The 26,726-nt window shown below is 48.5% G+C and overlaps 1 protein-coding gene across 1 annotated transcript; it reads right to left on the bottom strand.

The window, feature by feature from the left end:
- Positions 1-14,726: 14,726 nt before the first annotated feature.
- LOC143955872 (uncharacterized) lies at positions 14,727-19,790 on the bottom strand. The gene is made up of 7 exons (XM_077465991.1): positions 19,345-19,790; positions 16,568-16,682; positions 15,877-16,223; positions 15,669-15,760; positions 15,397-15,588; positions 15,089-15,307; positions 14,727-15,008 (listed from the first exon to the last, which is right to left on the bottom strand). Exons 3-7 carry the CDS (start codon positions 15,959-15,961, stop codon positions 14,745-14,747), a joined length of 852 nt encoding a protein of 283 aa, XP_077322117.1. The 5' UTR covers positions 15,962-16,223; positions 16,568-16,682; positions 19,345-19,790; the 3' UTR covers positions 14,727-14,744.
- Between the last annotated feature and the right edge of the window lie 6,936 nt (positions 19,791-26,726).

The following is a 26,726-nucleotide window of genomic DNA, read 5'->3' as shown; positions in this document are numbered from 1 at the left end:
AGCGCGGGTGCGCTGTTCGCGGAGCTCCGGCCGCCCGGCAGGACAGTCCGAGGCTTCGGCCTACGGCGGCCATCTTGCTCCACCCGGAGGCCGAGCTCCGGCGCACTACAAAGCCCAGCGGCTGTTTCTACAACCTGCAGGTTGCCGGGGACACCCAGCCTGCCATCTAGAGCCCGAAGTCCTCCCTGAGTGGCCCTGGGATCATCCGAAACGGTCCTGGTAAGTGACGGCGGCCATCTTGGTACACCCGGAGGCCTCTCTGTTCTCTCTGGGCTCAATCCGTCCCCATCCACCCTCAGGAACACTCTAGCCGGACCACCAGAGACCCCTAAAGGGGTTGTTAAGGGGGCATGTACTTTTCACTGGCTGCATTTGCTGACAAGGCTCTGGCTTCAGAGAATTAGAGGGGCGGCCATCTTGCTACACCTCCGTGTCTTCTGGGCCCCTTTTCTAAACTCGCTGACCCCCCTGGAAATCCTGGCCGGGCACCTTCAGAACTAGACGGGGCTATCCTTGAGGACCAACCCCCCCCTTATTACATAGGCTGCTGATACAGATCCAGAGACCCAGAGGGGTGGCCATCTTGGTTCACCCAGACTGCTGTATGCATCCACACTCCTGAGCTCCCTCATTCTTACAAACCTGGATCTCTACATACACAGCCGCCAAAGCAGCCCAACCAGATAGTGCCCACCTGGGGTCTACGTCCGTTCAACTCCGCAGGGACACGGAACGACCATGTCTGGCTAAGGAAATGTCCAGCTGAGTCCCGTGATCACCCGTAGCGGACAGGCTATACCTCAGACATTGCACATACCTGAACAGCATGTCCACACACAGCTCTCGATCTACTGAGTCTGTGGATCTCCAACAGGGTACAATCCAGCGATACCTGCTCCGTACGTCTCAGTCTGATCCCCGCACTCCCAGAGAGAAGATGGCACCAGCGCGTAATCCAGGAAAGAGCAAACCTCCTCCTCCTACTCAGCCGACAACGGACAGCGGCGAGGATTCAGATGACCCCCTGACCCAGCACTCGGTCCTTTCGAGTGTAGCTTCCAGATCCGGCACCCCTGTTGTCCCTCTTCCAGGTACAGTTCCTGGAGCCGTGGCCCCTCCAACCTCAGGAGAATTACCTAGGTCTGAAGCCTCGACTCTTCTGGCGGCCTTCCGAGCGGAGTTTGAATCCTGGGCAGTCAAAATGGAGTCCTCACTCCACAAGGATCTTCAGGCCATCCAACAGCAGGTCTCTACCAATCAGACCGCAATCTCTACCCTAACTGATACTCAATTTGACCATGCTGCTCGCATCACGTCTCTTGAGCGGGCCTCCAAAGACCACTTGCACCGTATTCGTCAACATCAACTGCGCATAGAAGACGGGGAGAATAGGAGCCGCAGGAATAATATACGACTACAAGGCATACCGGAAGCCACGGCGGGTACAGACTTGAAACCATCTGTCACTGCCATCCTCAACCTAGTCCTGGGAAGAGAGACTATGTCCCCTATTGAGATAGACCGGGTGCACAGAGTGGGGGGGCCCAGGAGGGAACATAGTGACCGCCCACGTGACGTCCTATGCAGGGTTCACTATTTCACCCTTAAAGAAGACATTATGCGCAAAGCGTGGCGTTTGGGCCCTGTGGACTTTGACGGTTCAACTATCCACCTATACCCAGACCTTTCTCGCAACACTCTCCACATGCGCCGAATGGTCCGCCCACTGCTAGACCTGATACGCCAAGCCGGAGCAACCTACACTTGGGGGCACCCTTTCAGCATCAAGGTGACCAGGGCCGAGCATAAATTTGTACTCTCTGATCCAGATCAACTTCCAGCCTTTTTCCGCTTTTTGGAGCAAGATCCAACTGATGTACCTAACTGGCTGGACCCCCCAGATGACCGCACTAGGGTACAAATACGTGATCCCCTCCCGCAACGCCGCAGACATCCGAGGTCTGCATCGCACTCTGTTGATCCTGGACCACGTCACCCTACCTCTCCGGAACATTAAAGTAACTTCAAGAAACCTTTTGGACTTATTTCGATGCACATTGTATGACTAGCACCATCTCAGTATTATACCTACCCCTTGTCTCCTGGATGGGCAGCATTTTTCTTTTTTGGGGATGTTATTCTCTTTTTTTTTTGTGGTTTCTACCATCCTTTCATCTCCCTTGTTTCTCCATATACTCTGTTGGTTATGCCATGATGGGGGATGGGGTGGTGGACCGCATACTAAATACTTCAGTACAGCTGGTGCACTTAATTCACGGACCTTCTCCCTGCCCTTTGCTAGTGTATTGTGACTGGCTGGGGTTCGGGAGAGGCAATGGAACAGTGGGTTGCTCATGCTTGATCTAGTTATGTAAATGTTGAGTTCCTAATCTACTTTAATATACAGGTTTACTTTTTACATGTTTAGCGGTAATGGCCCACCTGGATATGGGTGGAGGGGCGACTGATGGACCGGTTGGGTCCACGGTCCCTTGCTGCTATCCACGTGGGCTTCCTTAGTTATATACATACAGTTTCTTACGCACCAGGTAGTTTCACCCTAATGCGCTCTCTGTCATATTACACGGATGGATCTCTGGCCCCCCGTTGGGGTATGTGGAAACATATGTTGACAATGTTTGCTCCCTTCCCGTGAGGTGTCTCACGGACTGTTGTCTCCTCTGCGGAGGGGGGAGATGGGACTGGTGTGGAGCTATTTGCCCATGCGGACCGTCTCCCCCTTCGTGGAGGATCTGCTGTGTGTTCTGTATTAATATCTTGTTATACTAATGTGCCTCAGTGACGTTTTACATGCCTGTCATGCTACTGGGCTCATGGCTCAGGTTCTCCGCTTCGACCCTTCACCCTCAATAGGCCGGGCACGAATAGTGCTCGTATACGTGAACTTTCACGTGGTGTCCCGTTCTCGTGGACCCCCTTAGATTTACCTGGCTCCTTACCTGGGAGCCCTCTTTCCCCCCCCTTTTTTTCCCTTTTCTTTTTCCTTTTTAGTTTTTTTTACTGGTATACTTTCTGCTACCTTATAAGTTCCCCCTTTCCTTCTCCTACTCCCCCCCCCTCCACTGTCTATAACCTGATTTTCTTATCCGCATTCCACTATGGCTCACACAGTACTATCTCGTCCTCGTTTGACGTGTTGCTCGTACAATGTAAATGGCCTCAATATTGCATCCAAGAGAGGACAAATCCTTTACCACATGCATAAACAGCAGGTCAACGTATTACTGTTACAGGAAACACATTTCCACACAAACTCCACCCCTTCCTGCTCCAACAGGTACTTTAACAGATGGTTACACAGTACAAACCCCTCTCAGAAAACTAAAGGCGTTTCTATTGCCTTCCACAAAACGCTTCCGATTGATCTGATAGACCAGATGTCGGATCCTCAGGGAAGGTATGTGTTCGTAAAGTTCTCCCTATGGGGCACCAAATTTACTATAGCCAACCTCTACCTACCAAACACTAACCAAATCTCGACTGCTCTGCGATACATGAAGCTCTTGTCAGAATTTGCGGAAGGTAAACTAATTATAGGCGGGGATTTTAATGCCCCCCTAGACCCGCTTTTAGACTCATCCACCTCTCGCTCATCCATCTCCTTTACTAAGTTGAGGGCTTTTAAACGGGCTATATACGACCTCCGTCTAATCGACATCTGGCGGGTTCTGTTTCCCACAAATCGGAATTATACCCATTTCTCACAGGTCCATCACTCCTATAGTCGTATCGACTACTTCCTTCTTGACCATAGCTGCTTAGATTGGTCCCCTGAATGTGACATAGACTCAATGGTCTGGTCTGACCACTCGCCTATATATCTGACATTATCTATCCCTTCCACACCGGTGAGGGAATGGACATGGAGGCTGAATGATTCCCTCCTCACGAACCCTGAGTGTTCCCGCAAGGTCTCGGAAACGATTTCTAATTTCTTGCTAGATCATGCCACAGACACCACCTCGCTACCCTTCCAATGGGAGGCGCTTAAAGCTGTTCTGCGCGGCCTCTTTATTCAGGTGGGAACCTGCTTGAAAAAGACTCGTTCAGCTGCAATAACCTCAGCAACACAAAAGCTTCGGGACCTTGAGACCCAGCATAAACGAGCCCCTACGCTTGTGACTTTGACAGAGGTTTCACTGGCCCGATCCCAACTCAGGGAGCTATACGAGGCCTCAGCTCGTACTTATGCGGACAGACTTGCTTTACATCAGTACCGATTTCGAGATAAATGTGGTAGGCCGTTGGCCCGCACCCTCCATCCAAGCACGCCTTCCACATTTATACCTCATATTCGGGCCCCTTCTGGAGAAATGCTTAATGAGCCCTCCAAGATATCACAAACATTCAGGGATTTCTATCAGACACTGTACAACCTACCGACCGGTATCCCGTCTAGCCCATCCCACACTCCTGCGCCCGATGGCCAGTCCTATATCGAGGAAACTGAGCTCCCTATATTAGATGGCGATACTGCAGAAGAGCTAGAGAGAGTAATCACAGCGGACGAGGTAGTGGGAGCAATAGCGGCCACTCCTTCAGGTAAAAGCCCAGGACCCGACGGTTTTACCCCTAAATTCTACAAAACATTTGCTCCTCTACTGACCCCCTTTATGGCTAAGGTGTTTAACTCTCTATCAGAAGGCTCAGCGTTTCCTCCACAAACGCTTGAAGCCCACATCGCCATTATCCCCAAACCAGACAAAGACCCTACCTTGTGTGCAAATTATAGGCCCATATCATTGATTGGAGTGGATTTGAAAATATATGCCAAAATATTAGCTACTAGAGTACAACCGCTACTCCCCCGCCTTATACATCTGGACCAGGTGGGTTTTGTAAGTGGCCGCGAGGCAAGGGATAACACCCTGAAAACCCTGCTTCTTACTGACTACGCCCGCACCCACAAAATCCCTCTATGCCTTTTGACGGTCGATGCAGAAAAGGCATTCGACCGGGTTGACTGGCAATTCCTTCGGATGTCTCTGCAACAGATAGGCCTGGGTCCCAAAATGTTATCCCGAATTATGGCCCTTTACTCCTCCCCTTCCGCTAGAATTCGGGTAAATGGCTCACTGTCACCTACATTTACCATTAAAAATGGGACACGACAGGGCTGTCCTTTATCTCCCCTTCTATATGTCCTTGTCATGGAACACCTAGCAATAGCCTTACGCAATAACCCCAACATCTCAGGTGTATCGATAGGCCCCATTCATTCTAAGCTGGCGCTCTTCGCGGATGACTTGCTATTGTTTGTAACCCAACCACACCTATCCTTACCACATATAATGCAGGAATTCACGAGGTTTGGCATGCTGAGCAATTTCAAAGTAAATCATACTAAATCAGAAATTCTGAACATCTCACTCTCCCAGGAGGTCCTCCGCCAGATATCCGCTAGGTACCCATTTAAAACAGGCTCTACCTCCATCCGCTACCTAGGAATTCAAATACCAACGGAAAGGTCCCATCTATTCTCTTTGAATTATGCACCCCTGCTGCTTAGAACCAAGACGGATCTCTCAAACTATGCAAAGAAATGCCTATCGTGGCTAGGCAGAGTAAATGCCCTAAAAATGGACGTAATCCCTCGGTTTCTCTATTTGTTCCAAACAATTCCCATTTCCATACCCTCCTGGTTCTTCAGGAAGCTCCGCCAACTATTCTCCTCCTTTATTTGGGGAGGGGCTCGTCCCCGGATACGCTACGAGACCTTATCACTCCCCAAGATTCGTGGTGGAGCAGGAGCCCCGGATGCCTCCTTATATTATAGAGCAGCTGTGCTCACGCGCATACTTAACTGGTTCCATCATTCCTCCTCCAAATTATGGGTACAGATAGAGAGCCATATTAACCCAATAGATCTCTGTGCATTGCCGTGGACACCTACTGAATTCCTGAAAGGAGAGGTACAACTGAGCGACCTCACCCGACAAACCATACAAATCTGGACCCGAATTAATTCCTCCAGGACCCTATCTCCCATGCAGGGACCCATGGCTCCACTGTTTGGAACTCCGGCTTTTCCGCCGGCCCTACAGGGAGCGAGTTTTGGACCTTGGTGTAAGGAGGACCACAGACGACTTGCCCAAGTCCTACGTTCAGACCCCTCTCTGACTCATGACATTCCCTCTGACCCATCTTCTCATGCCTCTACGCACTGGCTGCAGAGACAACAAGTGATTTCCTTCATTCGCACTTTCCCTTCGTTACCTAATGTACTCGCTGACTTAACAGACTTGGAGGGCATGCTGCTCCAGGCCACCCCTCCTACACATGTAGTCTCTCAATTATATTCCCTCTTACATGGGGCTTACAATCCTGACCTTCCCCCATACACACAGGCATGGGAGGAAGACCTGGGCCACTCCATCTCGCCTGTAGACTGGCAAAAGTGCTTTATACTGACCCACAAAATGTCCATAGCCTCCAATTCTCAAGAAAAGGGGTTCAAGCTGTTGACCCGCTGGTACAGATGCCCTTCGACTTTGCACCGAATCAACTCGACACTTCCGGATACTTGCTGGCGTTGCTTGTCATCTAAAGGAACCTTACTTCACATTTGGTGGGCATGCCCCCCTGTGAGGCAGTTCTGGCAAAAGATCCTTGACTTGTACTGCAAACTCATGGCGACCTCCATCGCACCCTCTGCTGAGATGGCTCTGCTATCTCTGCTCCCGGGACCGCTTAAGTCAGTCAAAAAAGACGTTCTGCGTCACTTTTTGGCGGCTGCTAGAACGGTGTTGCCCAGACATTGGAAGTCAACGAGCATGCCTTCCCTGGGGGATTGGGCAATTGAAGTGAACCGAATTAATACTTTGGAAAGAATGTTGTCGCAGGAAACGGGTAGGGAGGAACAATTCTCTAAGACCTGGACCTCATGGTCGATGTTTCGATATTCCTCAGAGTTTATCTCATGGGCCACAGAGGACTCTACCAATACACCTGTGTGATCAGGGTGGAATGTATATCTTTTGATCCCTACGCTCTTTACTGTCCTGACCCCTCTTTCCTCACTCTCTTCCCCCTTTCTTCCCTCCCCTATACAAGTTGCAGTAATACCCGATTACTTAAGTTATGACCTCTAGTCTCATTAGACCAGCATGGTGGAACATACAGAGCTTCCCCCCCAGAGTGAACGTTGTCAGAATGAACACAATAGCCCTAGTCTACCTGTAATGAGTGGGCAACACCCGCTGCGAGGATAGTGGTGCACACACACCCACTTTAACTTAGACTAATCATGGTAGGACTACAGGCTCTCTTACCATACTACCTAAATCGAAGCTCAAAACAAACACTTTAACCTCGAGACAGTTCGACACCACTGTGGTAGAGTGGATTTCTCTGTGGTTTCTTTTTTATGTTTATGTAACAATGTAAAACGAATATGTTGGAATATTCTGTATTTTTTTTTTTTCTCCTCCTCCTATCTTGCTTCTTTATCTCAATAAAAATAAGATTGAATTAAAAAGGTTTTTGACATTCCCGCACGCTCCGCTTCTGCTGCCAAGTGCCTCATGTCCATCAAACAGAGTACGAGAACTGTTCCCGAATACGCCATTGAATTCTGTACTCTGGCAGCAGAGGTTGCTTGGAACAATGAGGCCCTCGTGGCTGCTTTTTCTCATGGTCTCTCGGATTCCATCAAGGATGAGATAGCAGCCCGAGATATACCCACTGAGCTGGAGAGCTTGATCTCGTTTGCCATCCTCATTGACTCCAGACTCAGAGAAAGACTTTCTCTTGAGGAGCGCTTGCGGAAGCCTCCTGTACGTTTGCTTCCGAGCTTTGTAGTCCCACCCATGCCTCCTGGTACGAGTTGGTCAGTGAAGATGAACCCATGCACCTGGGCGTCACGCGTTTCTCTGCGGATGAGAGAGCCTTTAGGAGGAGGGAGAGCTTGTGCCTTTATTGTGGCCAGGCAGGTCAATTTTTGAAGTCTTGTCCCACCCGTCCAGGGAACGCCCGAACCTTGAGGTCCTGTCATGGACAGACCTTAGGTGGCGTTTTTTTCATCCCCAGTTATCCAGAAGGATAAGCCCCTGGTTTTGGTCACCCTTTCTTGGGCTGAGTCATCCATCGAGATACAGGCTCTAATCGGCTGCAGGCCTGTTCATTGACGCTGCATTTGTTTCGCAGCACTCGATTCCGCTGAAGCTGCGTGACACTCCACTTGCCATTGAGGCTCTTGACGGGAGACCTTTACAGCCTGCCCATGTGACTCATGATACGGTTCCATTGTCCATGGCCGTAGGGGCTCTTCACCATGATATAATCCAATTCCAAGTTATTTCCTCACCCAAATTTCCGCTGGTTATTGGTTATTCTTGGTTACAGAGGCACAACCCCTCTTTTGATTGGCTCCGTGCTGAGGTTCTCTCCTGGTCACCACAATGCAGTGAGACATGCTTCCTAAAGGTATCCAAGGTCCTGTGCACCGCTTCACTCCCCTCCCTGCCGGAGGAGTACCGTGATTTTGGCGATGTCTTTGATAAAGGTCAAACTGGTAGTTTGCCTCCACACCGGTCTTATGATTGCGCAATTGACCTTCAACCTGGTGCCATACCTCCTCGTGGCCGGGTTTACCCTTTGTCGTTCTTAGAGGATAAGGCCATGGAGGAGTATGTTGCTGACGCACTTTCTCGAGGTTTCATCCGCAAATCCTCGTCTCCTTCTGGTGCTGGTTTCTTCTTTGTGAAAAAGAAGAGCGGTGAACTGAGACCTTGTATAGATTATAGGGGTCTCAATTGTGTCACGATTAAGAATGCCTACCCGATTCCATTGATTACAGTTATTTGATCGCCTCAAGGGAGCAACGTTTTTTACAAAGCTTGATCTGAGAGGGGCATACAATCTCATGCGCATTAAGGAGGGCGACGAGTGGAAAACTGCGTTTAATACCAGAACAGGCCATTATAAATACCTGGTAATGCCTTTTGGCCTTTTTAACGCCCCGGCAGTTTTCCAGGAATTTATTAACGATGTCCTCCGAGATTTGTTGCAATTGTGTGTGGTGGTTTATCTCGATGATATCCTCATATTTTCCAAGTCCCTGAAGAGCCACCACACAGATGTCTGTCGTGTACTTCAGAAACGAAGAGAGAACAATCTCTATTGTAAACTGGAGACGTGCGAGTTCCATCGTGAACAGGTTACGTTCCTGGGTTATGTCATTTCCATTGCTGGTTTTTCGATGGACCCAGAGAAACTGTTGGCAGTCCTACAGTGGCCTCGACCCATGGGTTTACGTCCTCTGCAGCATTTCCTGGGCTTTGCCAACTACTATCGGAAGTTTATTTGTAACTTCTTGTCTCTGGTCAAGCCTCTGACTGATATGACCAGAAAGGACGGTAACACACAGAGTTGGTCTCCGGAGTCCATTAAGGCCTTTGAGACTCTCAAGGCTGCTTTTGTTTCTACTCCTGTGTTGGCACATCCTGATCCTATGTTGCCTTTTATCCTAGAAGTTGATGCTTCTGAGACTGGAGTTGGCACCCTTCCGTCTCAACGTCCTAACTCTGAGAGTGCTATGCATCCGTGTGGTTACTTTTCCAAGAAATTGTCACCTGCTGAGTGCAATTATGAGATTGGTGACAGAGAGCTGTTGGCGATCATTTTAGCCCTGAAAGAATGGAGACATCTCCTTGAAGGTACCACTGTGCCCGTTCTTATTCTTACTGACCATAAGAATCTTACATTCTTGTCTGTGGCTAAGCGACTCTCTCCCAGAAGGGCGCGACGGGCTCTTTTCTTGTCAAGCTTTAAATTACATTGTCTCATTCTTACCCGATACTAAGAATGTAAGGGCTGATGCCTTGTCACGACAATTTTCCTCCACTTCCAAGTCGGAGTGGGTTCCGGTTCCTATCGTATCTTGGCTACGGTTCGCACCAGTCTTACTTCTCCTTTGGGTGACAAAATTCTTGCTGCTCAGGTCCATACTCTTCCTGATAAACCTTGTGACCGCTGCTTTGTCCCAGAGAGTCTCCGTACTGCAGTGCTCCAGATTTACCATTCTCCCAAGGCAGCTGGCCATCCTGGGAAGAATCAACTCATTTGGGCCATCTCCCAACAATTTTGGTGGCCTAGTCTACGGGCTGATGTTACTGCCTTCGTAGCTGCCTGTCCTGCGTGTGCTCAGAGTAAGACTCCATGACACCTTCCAGTGGGCCTCCTACAACCCATACCCAATGGAGAGAGGCCCTGGACTCACCTGTCTATGGATTTCATTGTGGAATTGCCCAACTCCCAAGGCAACACTGTTATTCTTATGGTGGTTGACCAGTTCTCAAAGATGTGTCATTGCATTCCACTTAAGAAGTTGCCCACCCCTAAGGGACTGGCTTCCATTTTTGCTCGGGAGATCTTTCGCTTACATGGGCTACCCAAGGTGATTGTCTCGGATAGGGGCAGTCAGTTTGTCTCCCGGTTCTGGTGAGCCTTTTGTGCACAGTTGGGAATCCAGCTTGCATTCTCTGCTGCATATCACCTGCAGTCTAATGGGGCTGCAGAACGAGCCAATCAGTCCTTGGAGCAATTCCTACGTTGCTATATTTCTGACCATCATAACAACTGGTCTGACCTATTACCTTGGGCAGAGTTTGCTCACAACAGTGCCTTGAATTCTGCCTCCCGATTATCTCCATTTATGGCGAATTATGGTTTCCAACCTGCCATGTTGCCTGACTTGTTTGTTCCACAGAGTATTCCTGCGTTAGAGGAGCATCTCCGTGGTCTTCGTTCCACTTGGGTACAAGTCCAGGAGGCTTTGCGTCATGCTAATGATAGGTACAGACTCCATGCTGACCGCAGAAGCCTGCATGCGCCTTCCTACCAGGTTGGGGACAGGGTCTGGCTATCATCTCGCAACCTCCGGCTTCGTGTTCCCTCACTGAAGTTTGCACCTCGGTTTATTGGGCCTTTCCGTATCCTTCGCAGGATTAACCCAGTAGCTTATGCGTTGGACCTTCCTCCTAGTTTGCGCATCTCAAATGTGTTTCATGTCTCCTTATTGAAACCATTGGTCTGCAACCGATTTACCACCTCGGTGCCACATCCTCACCCTATTCAGGTTGAGAACCATGAGGAGTATGAGGTACAATCCATTGTTGACTCCCGTAGGTTCCGTGGGCGCATACAGTACCTGGTGCATTGGAAGGGGTATGGTCCAGAGGAACGCTCCTGGGTTTCATCCTCTGACGTGCATGCCCCTGTCCTCCTCCACAAGTTCCATAGACGGTTTCCCCTCAAGCCCGGTGGCCCCCTAAGAGAGAGGGGTCAGTGAGGGGGGGTACTGTCAGGGCTGGCTTAGCCCTTCCTCCTCTGGGCTGGCAGCTTAGCTGTCGGCTAATTGCCAGCTCTCTTCTCTTTCCACAGTTACCAGCTGCTCCCGATGATGCTCGTCTGACCTGCCTATTTAAAGCCTTCCAGTTCACTTTTTCCTTTGCCTTCGCGTTGGTCACATCATAAGGAACCATCTCCTGCTGTTTGTTCAAGACTGGCTTGCTGACATCCCTCCTGGCTTCTTATCCTGCTTGCAGTTGCTCTCCTTGGATCCCTGACTTCTGGCCTGGCTGACTACCCGATCTGGCTACTGGACTCTGGCTATGCTTGACTACGCTTTTTTCTATTTACCTTTTTATTTTTTATTAATAAACAAGTGTGATTTGATTGTACTTCTGTCTCAGTCTGTTTCATGGTTTCTGACATGGAGAGATTGGCAGAGAGGGGTGGAGGACACTGGATGGAAGCCAGTGGAGGGATTGGCAGAGAGGGGTTGCAGGACACAGAAGGGAGACCAGCAGAGGGATTGACATAGCGGGATGGAGGACACTGATTAAAAGCCAGTGGAGGGATTGGCGGTGAAGGGTGGAGGACATTGAATGGAAGCCAGTGGATGGATTGGCAGTGAAGGGTGGAGGACACTGAAGGGAGACCAGTGGAGGGATTGGCAGAGAAAGGTGGAGGAAACTGAATGGAGGCAACTGGAGGGATTTGACAGGGGGGGGGGGGCACTGAATGAAAGCAAGTGGAGGGATTGGCAGAGAGGGGTGGAGGACACTGAATGGAGACCTGACATCACTACCAGGGGTGTTGGGCAAGAAGTGCAAGAGAAGCCCCCTCTCCAGCTTGAGCTGCACCAGGTATGTGACACCCATACTTTTTTTTTCTGTAGGGAATCAGGCCTGGTATGCTTCCAGAGTGAGGCCAGGGCCTTGAACATTGGGAAGGTACCTTGCTATGAGGCCCCACCTGGCAAGACACCTTTTCGCCATGTTGATGGTGGAAAAGGCCTCATCTCCACATCTTTGGCCTGGCTGAGGATGGGGTCTGCAAATGGTGAGGGACTTAATGGAATTTTGATGGCTGTTTAAGATGAGGGGGTGCCTCTTGACATCCAACCCTCCCTCTTATGTAAATGAGAAAAGGAGTTCCTTGTTACCCTTTCACAAAAAAGGAACATATTTAAACACATGAACACCAAGACACTCTCAAACAAACATTTATTAAAAATAAACAATATTAAAATAGACAAATATTTTTACCCGTATCACCTAGACATATAGATCGAGCAACAATGCCCTAGCAACCTTCACCACGGCAATCCTCTACCACTGCACTCCCACCACAAATGAAAGCTCCCTGACTGGTGAATGTTAAAAAAAACAAAAAACAGCTGGGGATCCTGCCTGATATCATTGACCATACATGGTCATGGCCATATGTGGTCAATGACGTCACCTGGGATCACTTAGCAGCACTAAATTGAGTTTCTATGTCACCATTGCTGGAGTACATCCAACAGGTCCACAGCTTCATATACAGGATTGAGGCATCGCCCAAGCAATTAATTTAATGTAATTGTGCGCTTTATTTTGCCCTTTAACTGCATTAAACCAGCTGCTTGCCTCTGAGTGGTAACATTTTTTACCACATGGACACCCGTGCACTTTTTTCTTTTACCTAAAGCTTACAAATTGACCTTGAAGAAGGCAAAAAATATACAAGAGTTGGCTCCCATAGACAGCACAGGGTTTTGGGTGCTAGGTTTGGGATCTGCAGCCTTCAGGCTGGGCTTGCAGATCCTTCAAAGAACTGAACCCAAGACAGTTCTCGCATCACTACTTCCCTGTGCGGGATACTTGATGTATAACAAGGTCTAAATTTGCTGCGTATTGTTGTCCGCACGGGCACTCTCCCCTTGTGAGACAAAATGTCGATTTCTTTCCAAAAAATTCCCACACTCAGGTCAGGGAAAGATCTTTTCCCGGGCGTGCCGCACCTGGTGTGCGGTGAGATTGGACTTCTGTGAGAAACCTTTCCCGCACTCACTGCACACATACGGCCTCTCACCCGTGTGCATTCTCTGATGCGTGTAAATATGGGACTTCTTTGAAAAACATCTCCCGCACTCAGGGCAGGAATACGGCTTCTCACCCGTGTGAGACCTCTGATGTGCAACAAGGTCTGAATTGCACGGAAAACATTTCCCGCACTCGGCACAGAAATACACCTTTTCGCCCGTGTGCAATCTATGGTGTCTGACAAGACAAGACTTCTGTAAAAAACACTTCCCGCATTCGGGGCAGGAATACGACTTCTCGCCCACGTGCATTCTCTGATGAGTGTAAAGATGGGCCTTCCTTGAAAAATGTTTCCCGCACTCAGGGCAGGAATGTGGCTTCTCCTTTGTATGCAATCTCTGATGTATGGCAAGATTGGACTTTCGTGAAAAACATTTCCCGCACTCGGGACAGGAATACGACGTCTCCTCCTGGTGGGATTTCAGATGTACAGAGAAAGTTAAATCAGAACTAAAACTTTCCCCACATTCAGGACAGGGAAATGTCTTCTCCCCCTGAATTCCGACACCATCCCTCACAGTACGAGGTTGCTCGAAGGGATTCCATGGTCTATCCACACTGTGAAGTCCACCACCCATAGCTGAGCTTAGTGTCTTTTCTGTGGCACAACGTCGCATGGAGTCCTCATCTGCCATTTTACAAACTATAAATACAGTGAGACGATCCTGTGAGGGTATCTCCATGGTGTGTCCTAAAAGAAGAGAAATTAGATGGTTAATGAGTCAAAGGGCTTCTGGTCCTCCTCCCAGATCAGTTCTACATTTACACAGCCTTGTCAGAAGAGCAGGAACCAATGGGGACTGGGAGGGGCATGGTCTTTACACAACCACAAGCCTAGGCACTGGGTCATGTGACCTCTGATAAACAAGAGGGTCAAAGTTCAAACTTGTAGACCTTTTAGCAAAGAACAAGGGACCATAGGCAAACAATTTGTGTTATCATGTCTATGCTAATTAAACTAGGAGTGACACAACCTAATACTGCCAGCTGAACCTCAGGACGGGTCTCAGGGGACCATTATCAACCTATTATTGGCTGATATCACTCAGCTCCCGCCCTACTCTGGACCAATCAGTGACCAGTAACAGAGCAGAGATAAGAGAAGAATATATGATGGGTCACCTGTGCTGATCTCTGTAGGAGTGTCCTCCTCTATGAATGTCCTCGTCATTCCAGCCTCCTCCGTATATTGCTGATCATCCCATACAAACTCCTCCTCCACTTCACACTCAGTTTTTATGTTCATCGGATCTTCACCCTAAACCAACAGAATGGCAGAAAATAACATCTGTAACATAGAAGTATTTATGATGTGAGATCACATAGAAAATATCATCTTGTAGAGTCCACACATCATCTCCACATGTCAGAGTGTTCAATCACTTTATGTTCCCGACCCTCAACTCCACCTACCTGATGATGGTGGGGGATGGGGTGACCTTCCTGTGTGGAATCCCGGGAATACAGAGGACGGGGACATCTCTCTGGTGGGTTTCTGGTATTAGGTGGCTCCATCATATCCTTGTGTCCTTCTGGAAATTTCTTCATCACACCATACTTCCCATCCTCCTCGATATACTCTTCTTTTATATTGATACTATCCTGGAGTTTTCCCCTCTGAATATATAATAAAACATTCATTGTAACAAACATTCTTGTATATAAATCATAACTGTCAATAACTGTTCCTCATCTACCTGATAAAGTTTTGTGTAGTTGTGGCCTTCCTGTGTGGAATCCCGGGAATACAGCCGACGGGGACATCTCTCTGGAGGGTTGCTGTAGCTGGATGACTCCTCTGTGGTGTCCTGGTACAGGTCTTTATGCCCTTTTGGAGTCCCTGACTCCTTCATCACCCCATCCTCCTCTTTTATCTCTTCTTTGACCTCAACATTAGGATCTCTCAGGTTTCCACTCTGAATATATAATAAAAATGACATCAATGGTAACAATGCAGATAATGTACAGATCCTAATGATACTATCAGTGATTGTTCCTCATCTACCTGATGATGGTGGGGGATGGTGTGACCTTCCTGTGTAGAATCCAGAGGACGGGGAAATCTCTCTAGTGGGCTATTAGTTGGCTCCATTGTGACATCTGTGTGTCCCCCTGAAAACGCCATCATCACACCAAACTCCTCATCCTCCTCTGTGCACTCTTCTTTCACATTTATACTATCTCTAAGATTTCCACTCTAAATATATAATAAAACATTCATTGTAACAAATATGCTTATGAATAAATCACCACTACCAATAATAGTCAATCATCTACCTGATCATGCAGTGCATAGTTGTGCTCTTCCTGTGTGGAATCCCGGGAATACAGAGGACATCTCTCTGGTGGGTTCCCATTACTGGATCCATCTGTAGGAAACACACACACTGACTGAATACATTGTTTCTATGTGTTTATCAGATGATGGGGGATCTAGGTGGAGCCTCCGTACTGCTCTCTCCTTTACAATAAAGTCTCCTCTTACCCGGTGATGTGAGGGGCGGCTGATTCTCCATCATGACGTCCTTGTAGAGATCCTTGTGTCCTTCTAAATACTCCCACTCCTCCATGGAGAAATAGACAGTGACATCCTGACACCTTATAGGAACCTGACACACACAATGATACAGTCACCATCCAGACACATCCCTTGTCTGTTACTGGATAATGTCCCAGAATTCCCAGAATCCTCCTCACCTCTCCTGTCAGCAGCTCCATCATCTTCTTGGTGACTTCTAGAATCTTCTCCATGTTGTGTCTCTCAGGTTTTAGGGAGTCACATGGAGGCACTGTGACGGTCATATGATCACCGGACTTCACAAGAGGAAATCTCTGTATTGGAGAACCAATAGGAATATCATGTTAGAATCCCAGAATCCTCCTCACCTCTCCGGTCAGGTCTGTGTTTTATTAATAGAGATAAGAGTGATGTCACGTGACCTCCCAGAATCCTCCTCACCTCTCCGGTCAGGTCTGTTTTATTAATAGAGATAAGAGTGATGTCATGTGACCTCCCAGAATCCTCCTCACCTCTCCGGTCAGGTCTGTGTTTTATTAATAGAGATAAGAGTGATGTCATGTGACCTCCCAGAATCCTCCTCACCTCTCCGGTCAGGTCTGTGTTTTATTAATAGAGATAAGAGTGATGTCATGTGACCTCCCAGAATCCTCCTCACCTCTCCGGTCAGCAGGTAGATGATCTCCAGGGTGAGGTTTAGTATCCTCTCGGTCATGTGATCCTGGTCCTCCTTCATCCTCATTGATGTGGTCATGTGATCTATGTGGGTTTCTCTGTAGATGAATAGGGAAGAATTATTTGGATTGTATTGGATGTACAGTATTAGGATGGTGATTCAAGGCATTAATAATCGGGCTGCCCCCAGTGGGAGCTGGCACAAGTAGATTGGAAGAATTAGGGTTCGTTGTGTTTCATGCCTCCTGTATACCCTTTTAATGCAGAGAATGCAGGAGTTAGGAGTGGGTAACAGAGATTGCAGGGCTCAGGAGTGCATCATGCACAGGCCAGTGTACAGAGTATATCCATAAATTACTCCCTCCCCATAATGTATTCCCCTCCCCAATAAGCCCACATTCCCAGTAATACAAATCTCCCCCATCAGCCCAAAGTCACACTTGTATAGATTTCCCTCCATAGCTCTATACCCACTTGTACAGACATCTCCCACACAACTACCCCCATGATCCTGTAATAACCACTCGCTGACCAGGAGTTCCAGAGGATGGAGTAGAGCATGGGAGATGGTGACAATGGAGCTAAAGAGCAGGATGTCTTGGGAGGAGCTGAGAGGACAGTTTAGTTTGTATTTTGTGATGAGGTTAGTGATGTAGCTGGGGGAAAAGTTATGGATGATTTTGTAAGTTCTTGTTAGTATTTTTAATTCTATTCAAACCAGTGGAGGGATTGGCCGAGAGGGGTGGAGGACACTTAATGGAAGCCAGTGGAGGGATTGGCAGAGAGGAGTGAAGGACACTGAATAAAGGTCAGAGAAGGGATTGGCCAAGAGGGGTGGAGGGTTGTCAGAGAGGGGTGGAGGAATTGGCCGAGAGGGGTGGAAGGATTAGCAGAGAGGGATGTAGGACACTGAATGGAAGCCAGTTGAAGGATTGGGAAAGAGGGGTGGAGGACACTGAATGGAGACCAGTGGAGGGATTGGTCGAGAGGGATGGAGGACACTGAATTGAAGCCAGTGGAGGGACTGGCAGAGAGGAGTGAAGGACACTGAATGGAGGTCAGAGAAGGGATTGGCCGAGAGGGGTGGAGGGATTGTCGGAGAGGGGTGGAGGACACTGAATGGAAGCCAGTGGAGGGATTGGCAGAGAGGAGTGAAGGACACTGAATGGATGTCAGTGGAGGGATTGGCAGAGAGGGTGGAGGACACTGGATGGAGACCAGTGGAGGGATTGGCCGAGAGGGGTGGAAGGATTGGCAGAGAGGGATGTAGGACACTGAATGGAAGCCAGTTGAAGGATTGGGAAAGAGGGGTGGAGGACACTGAATGGAGACCAGTGGATGGATTGGCAGAGAGGGGTGTAGGACACTGAATGGAGGCCAGTGGAGGGATTGGCCGAGAGGGGTGGAGGACACTGAATGTAGGCCAGTTGAAGGATTGGGAAAGAGGGGTGGAGGACACTGAATGGAGACCAGTGGAGGGATTAGCAGAGAGGGGTGGAAGGATTGGCAGAGAGGGATGTAGGACACTGAATGGAAGCCAGTTGAAGGATTGGGAGAGAGGGGGTGGAGGACACTGAATGAAGACCAGTGGACGGATTGGCAGAGAGGGGTGGAGGACACTGAATGGAGGCCAGTGGAGGGATCGGCCGAGAGGGGTGGAGGACACTGAATGGAGGCCAGTGGAGGGATCGGCCGAGAGGGGTGGAGGACACTGAATGGAGGCCAGTGGAGGGATCGGTAGAGAGGGGTGGAGGGATTGGTAGAGAGGGGTGGAGGACACTGAATGGAGGCCAGTGGAGGGATTGGCCGAGAGGGGTGGAGGACACTGGATGGAAGCCAGTGGAGGGATTGGCAGTGAAGGGCGGAGGACACTGAATGGAGGCCAGTGGAGGGATTGGCCAAGAGGGGTGGAGGACACTGAATGGAGGCCAGTGGGGGGATTGGCCGAGAGGTGTGGAGCACACTGAACGGTTGGTAAGGTGGGTGAGTCTGGCAGCAGCATTCATGATGGACTGAGTGAGAATATCTTATATAAAGATAATCCAATGAGGAGGGAGTTGCAGTAGTCGAGGAGAGAGATAACCAGGTAATGAATTGGAAGCTTGGTGGTGACATTGTTTAGGAAGGGGCGTATCTTGGATGTTGCGGAGGTTGAGGCGGCAAGATTTAGAGATTTGGACATCTGATTGGATGTGGGCATGAAAAGAGAGTTCAGGGTCACACCTAGAACGAGGCCAAACTCATGGTTGTGTCGTTGCTCTCGACAGAGAATACGAAATGGAAGAGGCACGAGAGGGAGGAAATATTATGAACTCAGAGTCGGATAGATGGTGTTTGAGGAGGTGGTGAATGAATGAATGAATGAAATACTTGTATAGCGCACAATGCGAACTGAATCGCCTCTGGTGTAATATGTCTGTTCGTAATTTAGTGATGTGTGAGGAGATATATACGTATGGCGGTTTTCAAGAGGTTAAACGTACTCATAAGATGCAATGGCAGTTCAGAAGCGAGAGGAAATTCTCCTTCCAGCTGTACCATGTGACCAGATCCGGGGTGGGGGAGGGGAGCCTTCCTAAACTCTGAACTGCCGCTGCCAGATGAGAAGACACAACGCTAGCATACAATTGTCATAAACACTGCAGAGCCACACACAACAAACATAGAGAGACGCTTCACCGAACATACTGGACACACGTCTGGTGACTGGTACCAGTAACATTCCTTACTGGGTGTAAATATAAAACAAGATCTTATTACCTCCTCTACTGCCACTTTCAGCGATGTCTCCTCTCTACTTCCTCCCGACTCACCTCTCACCCGGAACTTCCTGTCGGTACCTGACGTCACTTCCTGTCTGTGCCTGACATCACTTCCTGTTTTGGTATGAGATCACCACTTAATGGAGCTCAGAGGAACTGCAGCCCCAAAAAACGTCTCGTCATGTGAACCCGGCCTTGTCATTGTTGCTAAGTGCCCTGGATGCTGCATTGTTGTCCGGGTTCCGTGCCTAAGGCCATTTGTAGACATCCCAACCTGCAAAAACTAATTTCGGGGAGGCGGCAAGCTCATTTCAGGGGGGTCACGCTCTGTGCCGACAACCCCCATTCCCCCATTCATAATAAAATACTATAATAAAATAATACTTTTCAAGATAATTAATAATATAATGCCTAATAAAATAATACTTTAAAAGATAATGTTGTTTCACACTCATCAACAATGCACCCTCACTGTGCCAATCTGCAGCCGCACTATGCCCATCTGTAGCCTCATCTGTGCCCATCAATGCAGCCTCATCAGTGCCCATCAATGCAGCCTCACTGTGCCCAGCTGCAGCCTCATCAGTGCCAACAATGCATCCTCACTGTGCCAATTTGCAGCCTCATCAGTGCCAACAATTTAGCCTCACTGTGCCCATTTTCAGCCTCATGAATGCCAACACTGCAGCCTCACTGTGCCCATCTGCAGCCTCACTGCGCCAACAATGCAGCCTCGTCAGTGCCCATCTGTATACTCATCAGTGCCCATCTGCACCCTCACTGTGCCCATCTGCAGCCTCATCAGTGCCCATCAATGCAGCCTCACTGTACCTATCAACGCAGCCTCACTGACCCCTTCTGCAGCCTCATCAGTGCCAACAATGCAGCATCACTGTTCCCATCTGCAGCCTTACTGTGCCAATCTGCAGCCTCACTGTGCCCTTCTGCAGCCTTATCGGTGCCCATCAATGCATCCTTACTGAGCCATCAATGCAGCCTCATTAGTGTCAGCAATGCAGCCTCTCTGTGCCAACAATGCAGCCTCGTCAGTGCCCATCAATGCATCCTCACTGAGCCATCAATGCAGCCTCATTAGTGTCAGCAATGCAGCCTTACTGTGCCAACAATGCAGCCTCACTGTACCATCTATATCCTCATCAGTGCCCATCTGCAGCCTCACTGTGCCCATCTGTATCCTCATAAGTGCCCATCTGCAGCCTCATTGTGCCCATCTGCAGCCTCACTGTACCATCAATGCAGTCTCACTGTGCCCATCTGTAGCCTCATTGTGCCTATCTGCAGCCTCACTTTGCCCATCTGCAGCCTCGCCAGTACCTTGATTACACACAGTGGGTGTCTCCCACTGTGTCATGCAGCTGCAGTCTTAACTGTTCTCATCCATGATAGACAGAACCCTGAACACTGAGACAATGCTGGGAAATGGAATTAGTGTTCCGCCTATTGTGGATGAGGAGGCGGGGCTTTGTTACAGTGGACGGCCGCCGAAAAGTTAAGACTCCAGTTGCATGACACAGTGGGAGACACACGCTGTTTGTGATTAGTCCAAGCTGAATGGCAGTGCAGGCTCAGCCGGGAGATCGTGCCGCACTCGCGGGTGTCCGTGAGCCCGCCATCAAATGCGGGAGACTTGAGATGTCTGCATTTGATAGGCTGGGCTTGCTAGTAGTGGGTTGGACCCCCATTTTGCTTTCATTCTTGGTGGCATAGATCCAACAAGGTGTTGGAAATGTTCCTCAGAGATTTTGCTCCATAGTGACATGATAACATCACGCAGTTGCTGCAGATTTGTCGACTGCCCATCCATGATGGGATTAAAGGGTGGGATGGGAATCTCCCGTTCCATCATATCACAAAGGTGCTCTATTGGATGAGATGTGGTGAGTGTGGAGGCCATTGGAGGAAAGTGACCTCATTGTCCAGTGGTGAGATGATTGGAGCTTTGTGACATGGTGCATTATCCTGCTGGAAGGAGCCATCAGAAGATGGGGACACTGCCGTCATAAAGGGATGGACATGGTCAGCAGCAATACTCAGGTAGGCCGTGGTGTTTAAACCATGCTCAATTGGTACAAAGGGGTCCAAAGTCTGCCAAGAAAATATCCCCCACACCATTACACCCCCCACCACCAGCCTGAACCAGGGATACCCCATCCCCCACACCATTACATCCCCACCACCAGCCTGAACCGGTGATACAAGGCCGGATGGATCCATGCGCCAAATTCTGACCCCACCATCTGAAATCCAGACTCATCAGACCAGCCAATATTTTTCCAATCTTCTATTGTCCAATTTTGGTGAGCCTGTGCGAATTGTAGCCTCGGTTTCCTGTTCTTAGCTGACAGGAGTGGCACTCAGTGTGGTCATCTGCTGCTGTAGACCATCTGCTTCAAGGTTGGATTTGTTGTGTGCTCAGAGATGGTATTCTACATACCTTGGGTGTAATGAGAGGTTATTTGAGTTACTGTTGCCTTTCTATCATCTGGAACCAGTCTGCCCCATTCTCCTCTGACATCAACAAGGCGTTTTCCTCCACACAACAGCCGCTCACTGGATATTTTCTATTTTCCCACCATTCTCTGTGAACCCGAGAGATGGTGGTGCGTGAAAATCCCAGAAATACTCAGACCAGCCCGTCTGGCACCAACAACCATGCCACGTTCAGTCACTTAAATCTCATATATATGAATTTATTATTAATATTTTCAAAATCATATTGTTTCATTTTTTAATGCAATTTTGATGGTGACCCCCCCCCCCCCCCCCCATAATTATATATTTTTGAGAGTGTGTCTATTTAATATAAAAATTTGGATAATTTTATACCCTTTTAAAATAAGGTACTAGGTTTCTATTGTTGTCTCCCAGGTCTCGCAGAAGGCAAATCATCCAGGATCTTATAGAGATGCCTCCTAAATAAGATTTCCACCCGGCAAGCCACTTCCTAAGTAAAAAGTAACACCTTATTTCGGGTCATTTTAGCTTGAAACCATCACATGTGGGGCGAAACATGTCAGGAGGCATAGCTCGAGAAGCGTCATTGACTACAAGGATCGGCTATGGTAGGTGGCGATTTCAAGCTAAAATGTTCATTGCTCACTGGATGAGTTTTTCTTACGCTGGCATCCCTACTATCCTGAGTGCCAATGAGGCTCTACACCTCAGCCTGGAGCGGCGCCATCAAGTACTTATAGTCCAGTGATGGCGAACCTTGGCACTCCAGATGTTTTGGAACTACATTTCACAAAATGCTCATGCACTCTACTGTGTAGTTGAGCATCATGGGAAATGTAGTTCCAAAACATCTGGGGTGTAAGGGTTCGCCATCAGAAGAGGCTACACTTTGGGTCAGAAGATGGGCAAATAGAGCCATAGAATGCGAATGACATAAACACCCTTTAAGCCCCATACACACTATCAGATTATCTGCTGAGTTTTTCCTTCAGATTTACCAAAACCATGTAGTAGAAGGGCCTGCCTGATTGCATACACATTGAAACTCCTAAGGTTTGTCCTCATATTAAATGGTTTTGGTAAATCTGAAGGAAAAACTCAGCAGATAATCTGATAGTGTGTATGGGGCTTTATGGAACACTGTCCTATCTACCAGTCCTATCTACTGCTCCCCTTCCTGTCTCTGTTCATCCTGTTTGTGGAGAACAACCAACTGCCAATTATTAGCAGCCCACAGGCAGATGCTCTCAGCCTAGACCAGGGGTCTCAAAATGTTCTAAGCAAAGGGCCAGTTTTATTGACAGACTTTAGGGGGCCAGTGGGAGTAGAAAATGTCCTGGATTCCAGAGGGAGTAAACATTTCCCCCATCATTGGTGTCAGGTAGGAGGAATAGTGCCCCATTGCTTGCTTCAGTTGGAGGAATAGCACCTCATTGTTGGTGTCAATGGAAGGAATTCTGCCTCATTGTTGGTGTCAATGGAAGGAATTCTGCCTCATTGTTGGTGTCAATGGAAGGAATTCTGCCCCATCGTTGGTGTCAGTGAGAGGAACGTGTCCTTTCATTGCTGTCAGTGGGATGAATAGTGGCCCATCCTTCGTATCAATAGAAAGAATTATTCCCCATTCCTGAAGTCAATGGAAGGAATTGTGCCCCATCGTTAGTGTCAGTGGAAGGAATTGTGCCCCATCGTTGGTGTCAGTGTGAGGAATGTGTCCTTTCATTGCTGTCAGTGGGATGAATAGTGGCCCATCCTTCGTATCAATAGAAGGAATTATACCCCATCCCTGGAGTCAATGAAAGGAATTGGGCCCCATCGTTAGTGTCAGTGGAAGGAATTCTGCCCCATCATTGGTGTCAGTGTGAGGAATGTGTCCTTTCATTGGTGTCAGTGGGAGAAATAGTGGCCCATCCTTCGTATCAATAGAAGAAATTATTCCCCATCCCTGGAGACAATGGAAGGAATTGGGCCCCATCGTTAGTGTCAGTGGGAGGAATTTTGCCCTTTTGATGGTGTCAACTGGAGGAATAATGCCACATTTTTGGTATCAGTGACAAGAATTATGCCCCATTGTTGGTGTCAGTAGATAGAATAGTACCCCACAAGCCTGATAATACAAACAAAGGGACGCATGTCTAGGCTATCTTAGCCTAGGCTTGACAGCTGAGTGGGCTAGCTGGGTTCTGGCTTGACATTTGACCAACTGACCAACCAGCCATCTTGCCCATCCAGTTGTCAATCCCAGGCCCCGCTAGCTAGCACACTCAGCTGTCAAGACAGAACCCAGCTATCCCACTCAGCTGTCAAGCCTAGGCCATGATAGCCTACTCATCTTTCAAGCCCAGACCTTGGCAATTGGTAAGCATTACCCCCGGCCAAACTTATATCATCCCACAAAGCCCTGAGAATTAGGTAGGTAATTTGACAGAAATCCCCGTATGAGGATGTTAGGTTGCCACCGCATTCTTGTTGATCTGTGAGCAAGGTGAGTGAGATACAACTGAAGAGGAGAAGAAGCTGAAGAATTTTATAGAAGGTCCAACTCCATAGCTATGTGAATCTCACGAGAATGGAAGACCACGTTCTGCTCTTCATGTGTGGTAGGAACATCTCATCTAAAAAGAGTGACCATTACAAACCCTGAGGTGGCACCTCTACACATTTCCTCCCAAACTATCTAGGTCAACACAGAGGACAACCCAACAAAGACACATGGAGAAGTGAATGGTCAAAACATGTCACGCACGCTTGTTTTAAATAAAAGGTTTTTCCCATGTGTGGTATGTCTGATGTTGAATAAGCTTGGACAGCCACGAAAAAAAACATCTTCCCCGGTAGGGATGAGCTTTGAGTTCAGGTCAATTATGAGTTCCACCAGAGCTCAGTTTGTTCACGGTTTGCTTAACGGGAGAGTTAATGTGGAAGTAAACCCTCTTATTTTTATCCATGGAAGCTGCCATCTTGGCCTCTGTTTAATCTTCAGTTGCCATGATGTGATCAGTTAGGTCACCAGCCATTGGATGGTTTGACAGTTTGGTTGAGAGCACAACCAATGTGACAGTTAAATTTCAGGCACGTGCCGGAACTGTAATGTTTTTTTTTTTTAAAGAGTTAAATCTATGGGTTTACTTCCGCTGGCTGGATTTGGCCAGTTTGCTCACCCACTTGAACTTCCGGCTCCTGCAGCCAGGGCTCATTTATGAAGTAGTGATATCAATACTGCCACTAAATGACCGCTTCTCAAATCGACAGCTTGTTTCACATTGTACAAAAAAAATAGGGAATTCTAGGTGCCGTCTTTGACCTAATATGGTCATGACCCAGCATATCCAGTCTGTTTGTAGGTACTCAGCAGCTGGCAGGGGAGCTGTCATTTGTGGTGGGATTATAGCAGGTGTCAGGACCCAGGTCTGAACCTACAACCTGCTGTGTCTAGCCATATCTCTTCTTGCTGAGCCACCTAGGATGCTGGCTAGCTCCCTGGACAAGTTCTTGAACGATTTTGCCTTGAACCTTGTTTCTCTTGAACTCTTTGCTCCTCCCATGAACTTTCTAGCTTAGCCATACCTTTGCAGTTCCTGTTTTGCCAGATTATTGTGCTCTCTCCAGCCAATATCTCACTCCTGCTGCTGTCCACATCTTCGCTACCACTTGTTACCGATCTTTGGCTTGTTCCTCAAATATATGCTTCTGCACGATCCCAAGCTTTGACCACTTGTTACCAACATTTGGCTAATTTACTGACTATGCTTCTGCTTGATCCCTACCTGCTATATCTGCTACTGGACCCTGGCTTGCTCACCTCCTGGTGAGGGCGATCATGAGCACAGTGACCTGGTACTAACATGCAGCAAAACTCATATTCACCATCAGGACCTCTGATGAACACAGTTTGGTGCTTAGACCCCACACCTTGGGTGAGCCCGTGTCATCTGCCAGGGGGGTCCTGCTTGAATACTTATCCTGCTGGTCAGTGGGAGCCTCTCTACTGCTATAGCTACTGGTCTTCGAGCTTCACCTGTAACAGCGGGTGAGGATCATTGTGCGTGGGTCATTGTGTCAGTGGGTAGTCATTCTCTCGGCTAACTATGAATATAAATAAGTGGACAACATGACTAGTAATGTATTTACACTGTGGAAGAATAGTTATTCTTTATCACGGTGCCGGCATGTTTATTACTATTGTATTTATTTGTCACTAACAAGGGATACTATTACCCCATATTCACATGGGGGAGGTTGAGATATCTGGGGGTCCCCTTATCTCAAATGGGACTTCCAGACTCCGATAAGTCCCCCCCCCCACCAACCAAGGATGTGGGGATTGAACCCTTGTTCCCATGAACCTGGGGACAAAGTACCTTGCCGGGGTGGCCACCTACCAAGGTTTCTTCCCAATGTTGAGGACATCTGGTCTAGTATGGTTCAGGTGGGGGAGGGGGTGGGGTGCAGGCTCCTTCCTTTCCTGTCCAGCCGGGCTGCTTGCCTGAGTAAGAGTCTAACTTTACGCTATTTGTCATTTGTGTTGGGTCTCCCTTAAAAACAGACACACATCTAGGATAAGTGTCTGGTATGAACCCAGTGGCGGAACTACCAGGGTCACTGGTCAAGTGTGCAGTGGCATCATGGAGCATTTCCAGTACAGTTCTGAACTCTGGTGTAAGAGGTTCTCTGGTCACCAGAGCCTCCCCCTGCTTGCTTTAGAGTTTGCAGAGTTCCCCTTACGCCAGAGTTACAGTGCAAGGGGAAATTTGCGGATTCTAAGGTAAGGAGGAACTCTGATGTAAGGGTGAGGCTCTGATGACCAGAGAATCTCTTACTCCAGAGTTCCCCTTTACATCACAGTCCACAACATTCCTTTTTACATCAGGGTCCGCAGAATTTGCCTTTATACCAGGTTCCACA

Source organism: Lithobates pipiens, unplaced genomic scaffold, assembly GCF_037356315.1.
Source record: "Lithobates pipiens isolate NorthernLeopardFrog02 unplaced genomic scaffold, aLitPip1_a1.2 Scaffold_35, whole genome shotgun sequence".
NCBI lineage: Eukaryota > Metazoa > Chordata > Amphibia > Anura > Ranidae > Lithobates > Lithobates pipiens.
The sequence above is the reverse complement of the archived record's forward strand: the minus strand, read 5'-3'. Positions and strand labels throughout refer to the sequence as shown.

Excerpts from the sequence above, each read along its gene's own strand:
- LOC143955872 (XM_077465991.1), bottom strand. The coding sequence starts at position 15,961 with ATGGAGGAGTGGGAGTATTTAGAAGGACACAAGGATCTCTACAAGGAC. Across the intron at positions 15,761-15,876 it reads GCCGCCCCTCACATCACCGG|ATGGATCCAGTAATGGGAAC; the intron begins GTAAGAGGAGAC and ends TGTTTCCTACAG. Across the intron at positions 15,009-15,088 it reads ACTACACAAAACTTTATCAG|AGGGGAAAACTCCAGGATAG; the intron begins GTAGATGAGGAA and ends TTATATATTCAG.